At 31.1% G+C, this 13333-nt stretch overlaps 1 protein-coding gene across 2 annotated transcripts; it reads left to right on the plus strand.

Moving 5' to 3' along the window:
- The first annotated feature begins 555 nt into the window (after nt 1-555).
- LOC131664073 (extracellular signal-regulated kinase 2) lies at nt 556-12871 on the plus strand. Of its 2 annotated transcripts, XR_009301905.1 has the most exons (13): nt 556-1022; nt 2641-2860; nt 3108-3238; nt 3715-3890; nt 4519-4658; nt 5226-5418; nt 5730-5870; nt 5998-6158; nt 8232-8342; nt 9023-9180; nt 9739-9799; nt 9877-9930; nt 11748-11858. XR_009301905.1 is itself a non-coding variant. In XM_058934938.1 (12 exons), exons 1-12 carry the CDS (start codon nt 933-935, stop codon nt 12694-12696), a joined length of 2031 nt encoding a protein of 676 aa, XP_058790921.1. In that variant the 5' UTR covers nt 556-932; the 3' UTR covers nt 12697-12871. The 2 variants fall into 2 exon arrangements, 1 of the variants encoding a protein (XP_058790921.1); XM_058934938.1 differs by lacking the exons at nt 9739-9799; nt 9877-9930 and adding an exon at nt 12412-12871 and having other exon boundaries at nt 11748-11972.
- The last annotated feature ends 462 nt before the right edge of the window (nt 12872-13333 follow it).

The raw sequence follows: 13333 nt of genomic DNA on the forward strand, positions 1-13333 counted from the left end.
TAGAAGTCCATGGATTTTAGTGGTTTCATATCGCACACTCGTATTTCCTTCACTTGCTATTTGATTTTACGATCCGCCATGAATTATTTATATGCACCCTAGCGTGCTCCGAAATTTTCTTCTGTATTCCTGAGGTAAATAAGAAACAGCGTCAAAGTACCAAGTTTCATAATTGAATATTTGATAAAATGCATTCGAAGAAGATGCTTCTTTTAGACTAATTTATTAGTTGTTTTATGTTGTTTAATAAATCGTACAAAACTGGCGAACGGAAAGCTCACGAAAAGCGCATTTTTTTACTCAGTTTTTCAGTTTTTCAGTTATGGCGGTATCAATGTGGATAACAAATAGTGTTGCGAAGTACTTATAAAAGCGAAGGGTTCACGTCGAAAACAATGTGCGAAGGAGGGAGGGAGGAGCTGAGAGGGTGCACGCAAATCCACAGGGTTAAAAAGGAAATATAAAACGAGAATAGTAGCATAGGTATGAAAGTGTCGCCTTGGTAACGAGGCGCACATACAGCCCGTGAACGCAGTACGTCGCGCGTGCGGCCAGCCGCGAGTGACGACAAATAAAACTCGCGGGCGGCATATCTCGAGAAAAGCATCGGAAAAGTGCGAAGCTTGCTTTGTGGCGTCGTTGTCCCGGCGAAATCGTCAATCTCTGCATTTGCAAAAGCATTTTCGTGTCGTAATCTACAAGGCAGTCAGCTGGGCGGAGTAAACAAAAATTTATGAAAAGTGCAATGCTGCCAACTCTATGTTTCGGTAAATCGTCGTCGACATACAGCTGCACCCGACGTCGTCGCTGCTCTGGTTGCCACGACCAGTTTTACGCCTAACAGCGGGCCCAACAAGCTTAGATATCAGCGTACATGACGTTTCAGAACAACCTTTTGATTGTTTTACTGCGACCACCAACGCCACGGCGAAATGTCCATCAAAAGATCCAGCGAAAGGCACTCTGAAATTGATGTGCACGTCACCAAACACTACGACATCATCCGAAGACTTGGCAAAGGCGTGAGTGGCTTTCAATTACTTTGATCAACTACAATGATCGCACAAAAACTATTGAAATTTATGCCATCTATAATAGCCTCTACAGTACGACTTATTGCGCATTTTTTAACTCTTTTCACGCGACATACTCTGACAAATCTATTAATGTTCAATCCGTATTCACGTCTTTTTTGTTAATCGTATAAATTTCTGAATAGAGTAAATCGAGTATATTTTAAATTTAAGGTCAAAGCTCTTTTCGTATGAATGCACGACGTTGCCTCTGTCTTTAATATAATTGTAAACACTTCTTTTTTGACTGTGATTTCGTATTTTATAATTACTTGACAGAATATATTTTTATCATTTTATCAATCACTACACTTCAGAAATTAGCATACATAATTATATACACTATCAAGTGTATGAATGCTCTTTTATTTATTCGAGGGTAATTATATCAAGCCTTTCCGAAATTCAATATAGAATATTGTGGAATTACGGAAATACACAGAAAACTTGTTATATGAAATGGTATTGATTTTCATATCCGATATTGTTCTAGTTATTACGGTACAATAATTACGCGACTTACGTTTCATTTTTATCGATTGTGAAGATTACTTCTAAAAAAATATAACATCTTGAAAAAGAATATGTGACATGAAACATCTAACTATATCTCTAATTAAACAAATATGATACTAACTGCTTTTATTGGCTTGTATAATATTTTGAATATTTTTAAGCATTACAATATATTGACTTTAGTAAACCTGACGCGGGAAAGAAACATCACTTACACGACTGCGTAAGCTATTACAAATAAAAATAGTTTTTCGCAAAAAAAAATTATCTATATTACTCAGCGTAGGTTCGATTTAAAGAAATATGCCTTGTAAAAAGTTTGTGAAAAGTTAACAGTCGAAACATTGATTAAACAGTAAACGTGATTCTATACTCTCAAGTATATATCATTCGAAACTGATCGATATAACATGACGGTCGCACTCATTTATGCCCACTTCCTGCTTTATGTAAGCTCTACTTTGATGCTTTCACTAGTATTTATATAAACTACATAAACGCACAAAAACATGGACAATACTTTTCAGTATTTTTCTTATTGATCTTTACGTATTTTCACACATGGGATCGGAATATGGCATCAAATTTTACACCACATCTACAGATTTATAAATGTATTATCAATAATGTACAAGAATAATAAACAAATCAATAAAGCTTTCATTTCTCAATTTCACTTATTTTGTAGAATAATAAAAATTAATAATAATAAGAGATTTTTGTTGATCCCCTGTAGTAATTTCGATAATCTAACTTTTGAATTGTAGCGTAAATGTCATATATGTTCTTTGAAAAAAGTCACTTGTTGTAGCGTTTTCAACATCTCCTAAATAATCTAAAACCATTTAAAAATGCTTGACCAATAGATTTCTGATTTGAAAAATATATAAATAAATAACAATTTTAATCGTAAATCCGCAATGTATATAACAACCCTTCAAAAAGTACGGATAACTCTGAGAAAAATAAATAACCGTTTTCTTGTATTTTTCGAAATAATATATGTTTAATGAATGCTTTAAATTAATTATAATTATTAACAAATTTACAGGCTTACGGCATTGTATGGAAAGCCGTCGATAATAAAACGAAAGAAACTGTGGCCGTAAAAAAAATTTTTGATGCATTCAGAAATCAGACGGATGCTCAACGTACATTTCGTGAAATCATTTTTTTACTGTCTTTTGCTAATCACGAAAATATTATACAGCTGATTGGACTACACAAAGCAAACAACGATCGTGATATATATTTAGTTTTTGAGTACATGGGTTAGTATAGTACTAAATTATTATAGATTTATTCTAGAAAAAAATAGTAATTATTTTATTAAGTGTATTGCATATTTCAAATTATACTATCTAATAAATTAAACGTTATTTAATGTTGTTTATAAAGAATAAAACAATATATTAACATCGTTTATTACTAAGTTTACGAACATATTAATTTATATTAATATCCAAAGACATGCGGTACCTTTAATTTATTTCTTCTGTATGTTTGATACATTTATAGAAACGGATCTTCATAAGGTAATAAAACGTGGTACGTCATTAAAGGACATCCATAAAGTTTTTATTATGTATCAATTATTCAAAGCCATAAAATACATACACTCTGGAAACGTAATTCATCGTGATTTAAAGGTATTGTATTTTTAAAGATAATTTGCCTTTTAATAAACATATGGCTTATTCAATTCTAAATTCGATGGAAAATCTACTTTAATATTAAAAAATGAACTTAATTTTCTTTATTTAGTTATCTAAATAAATCAGATATGTTAAATAAAAATGAGAAAAGTAATTTTTATTGTAGTAACCATCGTATAGTAAAAAATAATTAAATAGCATTAATATTCTAAATTTTGTTATTTATGAATGTTTAGTTGAGTATTATTGAAATGTTATTTTAATTTAAAAGTAGAGTAATATTTATGACATAATTTAGGTCATTGGTATTAAAATTCGCTGTATATAGTAAGATTATAAGCTAATTATTGAAACGTTATTATTGAAGGTAGATAGAGTAAATTAATCTTTCAATTATTGAAATCAAAGATTAATATATTCCTATCTTATTATCTTTTAATACAAAAGTAAACTAGACATCTGTTTCATAGCCATCAAACATTCTATTGAATTCCCGATGCCATTGCAAGATCGCAGATTTTGGTCTGGCGCGCTCCATGAGTCAATTAGCTGAGGGAGATGGTGAGGCAGGAAGCGATCCTACTTTGACGGATTACGTTGCAACGCGCTGGTATAGGGCGCCAGAAATATTGATTGCCTCGAAAAAGTAAGCTACATAGCTTTCAGCGATAAATAAAAAAAAAAAACAAATCGATGAGAGACCTGTGATGATAGATTACAGAGATATCGCGTGATTCAACCCATGTAAAATTGCTGAATCCTAGAAAAATGTCGATGGTCACGATATGCTCGTGACCTTTACTACTTTTTTAAGCTCTTTCTGATAAAGATGTGCGAGTTAATAAAAAGACAGTGGAACTGTACATGTCCAAAAATATATAGACTTTGATAGATAATATTCCTTTTTAATTAAAAAAAATACACACACAAATAATCATTTTGCGAGCAACATTTGTTTATTAATAGTAATAGCGATACTGCCTTTTTTAATTACTACATAGAAACAAGTATAATACAGAAATTCAAATTGATAAATATAAACGCTTATCCACAAGAAATTCTATTTAAACAGAGCTGCTTACTTTATTATTGCGATAATTGGTTCCACGTACAATACAAGCATATAATGTCAATAAAATGAAATGTATTAATTTGAATTCGAATAATTTAATTTTGTTTGAACTTTCAATATGTAAATTTAATGTAATGGTAAATGTGTAATTGATTAAAATTATTTAGAATTGCTAATGGAAAATATTTACTTGTCGATGCAGATACACTAAAGGCATTGACATGTGGTCTTTAGGCTGTATCTTTGGAGAGATGTTGCTAGGAAAGCCCTTGTTCCCGGGTTCGTCAACAATTAATCAAGTTGAGAGGATTATGGCCACTTTACCTCCTCCTACTCACGAAGGTAAAACTTGTTTACTTAGTTTCTACCAAGTTTCACATATATTCTCTTGCGTTTGAATTATTCTGCAATATTTATGAATATCCCTTTCTACTACGTGCGAATTTTTTTTAAATAGAATTACTAAATTTACATTATAACTAGACTATTCTCATTGGAATATATAAAAACCTTTTTGAATAATGTATTCTCTTGAGGGTACGAAGATTATTATTATTATTATTACTATCGATTCTTCATCCAATAACTTTCCACATGTAGATTTTTTATGTTATTCAATAAATAAATAAACGTGTAGGATGGGTCGGAGCTACAAGAGATTGATCATAAAAGTAAAGCCGGCTTATTTCATATATGTGGCACGTTTTTTTATTGAATCAAATTGCAAAGCAGTGCTCTTTTATTCAAATATAAAAACATATTGAGAATTTTTTATAGAATCATGTAGCAGATAAAAAATAATGTCAAGTTAGTTCATTTTATCCTATTGTTGAACAAGTATCTAAAATTTTAATCTAGCCATACATTTTTTGGAATCAACGTTAATAGTATATACGATATGTGTTCTAGATTTGACATCAGTAAGTGCTGGATATGGTTCGAGTTTGTTGGAAAAAAGCCCGACGAGTCCTCATAAGACAATAAGGGAATTGTTACCAAATGTGTCTGAAGTAGCTTTAGATCTCATTGAAAACTTGATTGTTTTCAATCCTAATCATCGTTTAACTGCTGTAGAAGCTTTGGAACACCAATACGTCGCAATGTAAATTATAAAATTATATTTATTTTTATTTAGATTGAGTTTATGATGACAACAACGTATACGTATTGTGCAAGTCGGAAATTTCTTGCTAATTTTTATGAAGAGTTTTCTTGCGTGACGGTATAATTCTGATGATCACGTAGTATAATTATTTTTCATAAGTCTTGATAAAAAAACATTCCTAGTATATTAATTCTTTTACGACTTTTATTTTTTTCACTGATAGGTCTGTTTATTTTTTCAATTTCGAAACGAGATTAGTACTGCATAAATATTGCTTTTAATTAATTAATTATTTGAATTTTTATTAGCTTTCATGCAAAAGGAAACGAACCTGAAAAAGGTTTTAGCGTGATACCCTTTCTTCGAGATGACGTACAACTTTCCGTCGAGGAATACCGCAATAAACTTTACGCTATGATGGATGAAAAACATCGAAAACACAAAAACATGTAAGCCTTGTCACCAAGTTACAAACAATCATCAAGTATTGCTAACTAATTTTTATCTTACAATATTTATAACAATAAATATTATATGTAAGTAGTAAGCTTTACGTGTTTTGCTTATTCATATCAGGTCTAAATCAAGAATAAGACGTCTTTCAGAACATATTAGAAAAGATTCTTATTCGTCCATTCAAGGTGATACACAGGTCCGCAAAAGTTTTCATTTATCTTGTGACGACCTACGTAAAGAGAAATCCAAGACTGATACTTACAAAGCCTTATTCCTAGAAGGTAAGATATATATAAAAGTTGTTAAGCAGCTCAAAAATTCTTTCAATAGTTGCATATAAATAATGATTAGTAAATGGTTTCAAATAACCACACATTGAACAATCGAAAGAACTTACCTCTAAGTGAAATTACGATCTTAATTGTATGAGCTGCCTTGTCCTCATAGATCGAGCATATAGACACCAGTTTGCTAGTTTTTCGCCACAAAATTGAAATCCAAAAGCTTTTTTACGCTTCCGTAATGACGCGCGTGTGTGCCTCCTTTTGACTCGGGCGTCGTCTCTATCTCCACTGAAAACCTCGTCATTTGAGTTTGAAGCTTCTTAAATTGCAATATTGGGTAGGTTTAGGCTTATATTTATGCTAAAGTATGAATATGGGTGAGCCCTTGCTCTCTTCGGACGAAGCAGCCCACACAATTATGCTCGTAACTTCACTTACGGGTAAGTTAGTTCGATCGTTCAATTGTATTGCGTGGCCTCGTTTTCTTAAGTTGATCATGTAGTTATTTCAAGCAATGTTGCGATTTTAGTTCCATATGGACTTATACCTTAGTATAACGAAAAGTAAGAGGAGAAAAGATCTCAGTAGATACTTTTAGAGAAGTTATTTTTACAATTATTCTTATTTATACGACCTATATAGTAGTGGTGAAGAGGAGGGATTATTTTTCATATGATTACTGTAGCAAATACTTGTACTGAATGTTTACTCCTTTTCGTGCTGCTGCTGACGTCGACACGCTTCGGGTGTTATGGGCAGTATCTTCGTCTCGATGTCGTTTTCCTGTAAGACTTCTCGTATCCATCGATTGATTGAATTGTTGGCGCCTTCGCTTCTTTGTAAAACTTTTCAGTAGTGATAAATAGTTTATTCATATCTTGTCGAATGATTCTCGTTTTATCTAGACATACTTTTAGTGTTGCCATAAGGTAGGCTGAGTTTGTTATTAAAAATTAGAATGTTCAGAACAGGTTGATATTTATTGCGACCTTAGGTTTTGATACGATCTGATATTTTGATTTGTGTAACATTCTTATTGATGGTGATATTTTAAACAAAGATCTTCAAGAGTGATTGCATCCTTTGAACGATGGTTAATGGTGCGGACAATTGTGCACGGTTTTATTGTATACATAAACTATTGTGCACAATAACATGGTGTAAATCAGCGTGTATCAATTCTTACTGTGCATGATAATTAATGTACATAATAAAACCGTGCACAATAGTCTGCAATAGCGTTTCCACCGTTGTTTTTCAAAAATGATTTTTTCAAAAAAATCTTTTTTCATTATTGCTTGTTGGATAATCGAGCAGCTGCCAGGAACATTTTTGACGATAGTGGATACGCTTCTTTGAAAGAAGGTACTAGTAAATTTTTTGCTGGGCGGAATTTTAGAGGTTCAGAATGTAGCAGTTCCGTGAACAAGGGGAACTAGAGTATGACGATAGTGCCTTCGACTCTGTCGACTTTTATTTTGTGCAGGACACGTAAAATAATAAAGAATAGTAGCAATGCTTAGAATTCCAGTTTTTCTTATAAAATTGTAAAAGCGTCTATAAGCCACGGAGGCAGGATCTTATTTTCACGATATATTTTTTTGCACTGTATAATGGCTCGATTTCGGGGTCACCAAATCGTTCGAGAATTTGCTTGAATGCATAATCTACTAATTTCCACTTAATCTCTTTAAACTGAATGTACGATTCTTCGCCTGCTAAAGAATTTTCTTTAGTATTTATGTATGATCTAAGAGAATCGACTTGATCTTCGATACAGCAATCCCTTCCCTATCATGACAATTACGCGTCTCGCGGACTACCTTCGCCGAAACACTTGTGCGGTAAAAGGAATGAGCAGACATGCACGCCATTACGAAGGCGCAAAAAAGCTTTTAGATTTGAACTCTGTGGCAGAAAACTAGAAGAATGGCGTCGCTATGTGATTGATCTAAAAGGACGAGGCAACGTAGTATAATTCAATAGTTTTGTGAGCTTGAAAAAAGGCTTGCGGTAATCGTAACATTCAAACATTTTTCTAATTTATCGTATGTATTTTGTTAATTATAGGAGAGGTAAGACCAAATTTAACAAATAAAAATAGAGTCCTTAGAGGTAAAGAAAGTAAAGGGATGCAAGTTTTAAACATGATGACAAGCGAGAACGTTTCAAGGCAAAATGGTATGAACATATATTATTTTTTTATCAAGGCGTTACTCTTAGTTGAATCTAGTGAACAATAATTTCTTTGAAAACCTCATTTAACTTGTATATTGTAGAAACAAAAATATCAACTTAATAACTTAATAACGGTTTTTAGTGAAAACTTAGTTCATTTGTATGACTTATAATTAACAATTTCTTCAGAAAATTCGCCACAAATATGCAGATTTTACTACAATTTTGAAAATATTTCCATACATCTATGTCGAAAAGGCCTAAAAATAATTCATAATTACTATTACTACTTAATCATATAACATGTTACAGTAAACATTCAAAAACAGTAACCAATTTGAACTCTCTTTACAATGTTTAAAGATAAATACAAACAAGTTTTTGTTGTTGCTTCTAATTAATAAAGTAACGTTAATTTTGTGGATTTTCTTTTTAAGTTAACATCACTCCAGAAAAAGATCATCAATTCTATATTTATAGTATTTTTTATGTGTTATACATATATAATGAATGTAATTATATATAATTTATATATAATTTATATGTATATATAGCATTATTGAAAGGAATGCTCATTCATTCTTACGTAAATTCATGAAATTCAGTTGAATTTGGTTGTTCGAATGTAATTTTGTAAATACAATTTATTAGATGTAGTGAGAAAACAATCTTCCTTTTGTCAGTCAAATCATCGAATAAAGATATGACCATACAATACGCATACAATCTGATCAATGGAAATCTACGAAATCTCGTCCCAAGCCATGCAAAGAGCTGCGTATATTTAAGCCAACAACCCGAAAGGATAACCAGGACACAGCGCTCAATACAATCAGATCAGGTAAAATGATCTACTATTTCTACCATTTTTTCCAGATGTTTGAAAATAAGTAATTTTTAAAAGATTTATTATAAGATGATATAGATTTAAATGAAATTCACTTATATAACGAAAACGCGTATTAAAAATACATGATTGCAAAGGTACATCGACTAATTTTTATTTGAATTGATGGAAAATTACAAAATTTGCAGTTGTTTTATCATGCGGGAGTTAATTTAGGTATTAAAAACTATTCTATTTAAATTCTGAATTTTTAAGAACATGATTTTCATTTTTTTCTCATTAAATTTTCAATTACACACAATCTGTAAAAAGAATTTACTACGTGAAAAAAGAACTATTCAAAACTATATGACAATATCATATGACGAGCTTAATTTTTTACTTATTGTATTCAAGAATTTACCACTTCAGATTGATTTCACTAAATACTTTATTTGATTTGTTTGAGCGTATACTCTTATCTCAATGGTAGAGTAATCATTTCAAGACCAGTGCTCAGATCGCACAATTTCACCCTATTCGATACGATGACTTTTTTCAAATTCCGCTTAGTGATCTGGAAATAATATTGTTGGATGACAGAGAGTTGAGGAAGGCGTAGGATCCTTGGGGGGTAAGAAGCTCTTATTTGTGTATTTGTAAAACACTTACGTTCATATTCTAATAGATTATAATTAACAAACAATGAAGCAAATAAGTGAATAATAAGATCACAATTGAACACAATCAATACCAGCGTAATAGGTGCGTACGTTATAGTGTATTTATAACTTACAATTAGATTAAATATCAATGATATATATTTGTTCAAAAATACTGAGTTCACTCGTGATGTGCAAATTATTTTTGATGCCCTCTAATTATCTAAAATATTAAATTTAATACACGAGAGATCAACTTTTGAAAACAAAAAATCACTTATATGTATTTCTTAGTTGTAATTGTTCGCCTGCGCTATTTCCTATTCAAATAAGTTGATTTTTTTATTCGTAAATAGTGCTATTGTAGACCATTCGCATCATTGTATGATAAATTGTCTGGCAAATTCGTTATCTGCTGGCAATGTACATAATCTCACTCGCCATGAAGCTTCAAGCTCCTTCGTGATATCCAATGAACTAAAGAACGAGTAGTTCTTCCAAATGGGCTTATATCTTTTAAGCTACTTTGAGTCTCCGACCCAGGGTATAAATAAATTACGTAAAATATATTCAAGACTCTTTTACTGATTTTATAGTTGATATATATTTTATAATCTGGACACAGTTAGTTAAGTTTTGCATGTGCTTTTTTTCTGCGATGAAATAAGTTTAGATAAGTAACATTTTAAAGGTTTATGATATTAATAACAATAATATATATGAATTGTGATCTCTTATCGGTAAAAAGCAACCAGCGACTTGTAAAATACTCTAAAAGTAAGATTCGCTCTAGGTTAATTACAGTTGGTCAGACAAACAAAACAACATCGTCATGTTTGGTAACCGTATAATTACCTATTCAAACATTACCGTAAGTTTCTAGCAAACAAACTTAGCTGAGCTTAGTTTCCTCAGCGATATAAAATATTACGTGCGACTACGCATTACATGGTATTCCTGAAGCGATCAATAACTCAGAAACCCTTATATATAAAAATTGGAGATTTTGACCGCTCAATTTTGATATTGAAACACCCAAACACTAATTTTCTTTCTAAAGTTCATTAATCCAAATACTTGGCTCTCAAATCAAAACGAATAATCCTGTGTTCAATTATATTATATTTACACCAACAACCAAATCCTTTTGCCAACACTTTTTTTAATATAACTGTGATTTGAAATATACTTTTCAAAATTTTACTGAAAGTTTGATATTTTATAGTTCATTTGATATTAGCTCTCTTATATATCAGAATCTTTATGTAACACTGAAGGAGTTGCTTTGATCGAGCACGGTATGCCTATTCATTTGTTATTTGTACTCAAATACTCGAAGTTACTTAATTTCTTCGAAAAGTAGGTGCTTTCATACCATAATACCGCAACAATAAACTTTTAGTAGTTCTACTTTTCTCTTAGTATTTATAAATATTGATGCAAACGCGATCATATTCATTGGTATATATACACAGGAAAATATTTTAATCAATTTAAGTTGTCACAAAAAACACTCTATTTTATTAAACAAATTTAGTAACCGGTTGCTCAAAATAGCATCAGTTACTGAAATTGAGTCAAAGAGTACTTGAATAAAGTAAAGAGAAAAAATATTTAAAAAAAACGTAAATCTTTTTAGTGTGCGGTTACAGTATTAGAAACGAGTATGTTAAGATTTTATGTATAAAACTATTTTGTAATACAATTTTCGACGATATTTATAATTTTTTTTTAAATCACCAGACAGGCCACTTAACGATAAAGAAATTTTTTTAACTTATTTATGCCGCCATAGTTTTACCAGTAATTATCAATTTTTCATAACCTTGGTCATGGAAATATTAATTTCATGTATAATAACAATGCAGAATGTAAGTTGATACTTGCACGCATATAAATGTTAAAATATATTTGTTGTAGCATCTACAAACACTCAACGTTACCACTCAAAATAATCAACAGCCAAAATTTCGCCATACACGTGTTGGTTCCGTTGTGAAATCAATAAACATACAACGCCGACAACAGCAATATCATTCACTTACCAGTATTCCTAGTCAGCCTGAAACGAAACTCGAGAAACGTTTGAACCAGGAAATGTTACCAGCGGCCAATACTAATAAATATTTCACAAAGATACCTGAAGTAAGTGTGAGAAAAAGCAAATATGACTTTCGCATAACAATTTCCGAATTTTGATTTAACTAACATGCCACTTCAAATTTTTAACTGTTTTTATGTACAATTTAGTTCCTTGCACGTATAGTAATTTTGAATCTTTCACTTCAACGATTATTATAAACTAAGTGTTTGTACAAAGTAAAATTAAAACAACTGCCTGTAAAAGATATATCTGTCTAGTATACGAATAAGTATTCGGACAATAAATGCAACTGTTATTTATTATTTCGTTGGATAAATATTATTCCTTAAGCTTGCTTTTATAATTCATAGTTCATAGGTGGCATAAATGTTACAGTTAATTTTATCTAAATACAGCACTTTTAAATTCTAACATCAAATTTTAAGAATCAATTTTTAAAAAAAGTTAAAAAATCTATTTTCTGCATTTACTTGACTTCAGGACTTACGTAAACATTTGGTCCATGAAGTTGGCGACACTAGTCACGTAATTGATGATTACTTAAATCTTCAACGTCAACATCAAACATTGAATCAACACCTACGAAATCATCATAAATCAGTCGATACTAAAACTGTGAGAAATATACAAAGCTTAAAAAATAATGAGAACAAACAGAGCTGTGAGACTTGCTACATAAAAAATTTTGGATGTTATGATCAAAACCATGGAGTTATTTCAGCATCTGTGTACAGAGACTTAAGGAATGGTACAATTGGTTGGTAACTTACAAAAGTGATAATAAGTCAAAATAATAATAAATGCTTGTATAGTGTCGCATGTAAAAGGATCTAGATAAGAAGTTGTATAGATCATGAGGTGTACATGGTTGTAGGTGGCAATGGGATCAAATTTTGTACTAGTACAAACCTTTATATGAATAAACGCTTGAATTTTCCATACCAACTAAATCTTTTTTTTTATTAACGTAACAGATTTAAATATTATATGCTTTAAGCTGGGTATATGTATCCTTATGAGAGAGATGCGGATATTCTTATGAGAGAAACTATTGATCTTTCCAACTAAGACTGAATTTTATTTGCTTGTTTTCCCGCTTTAATAGTTTTTTATTTAAGATTCAGTAGATCGTCATCATAGAGTATATGTATCTAACTTCATAACGTTGAGTTTTTTCATCGCCTAAAGATGTTGAAAATTTGTTATTTTTATCGAAAGATCATTTTAATATTATAATTGTGCTTTTACATTTAATAATGAATCTGAACAGCGACAAAGATCAGCGGAATGATGTCGGAGGTCAGAAACTCGTTGACATAGATGATGCTTCTTATTTCCAAAATCTGCTGAATAAATAGAGTACTTCTGTTACTTCCCCTTCTCTACGGAAGGAGCATACTCG

The sequence above is a fragment of the Phymastichus coffea genome, unplaced genomic scaffold (assembly GCF_024137745.1).
Source record: "Phymastichus coffea isolate CEN01 unplaced genomic scaffold, Cenicafe_Pcof_1.1 PCOF00040, whole genome shotgun sequence".
Taxonomy (NCBI): domain Eukaryota; kingdom Metazoa; phylum Arthropoda; class Insecta; order Hymenoptera; family Eulophidae; genus Phymastichus; species Phymastichus coffea.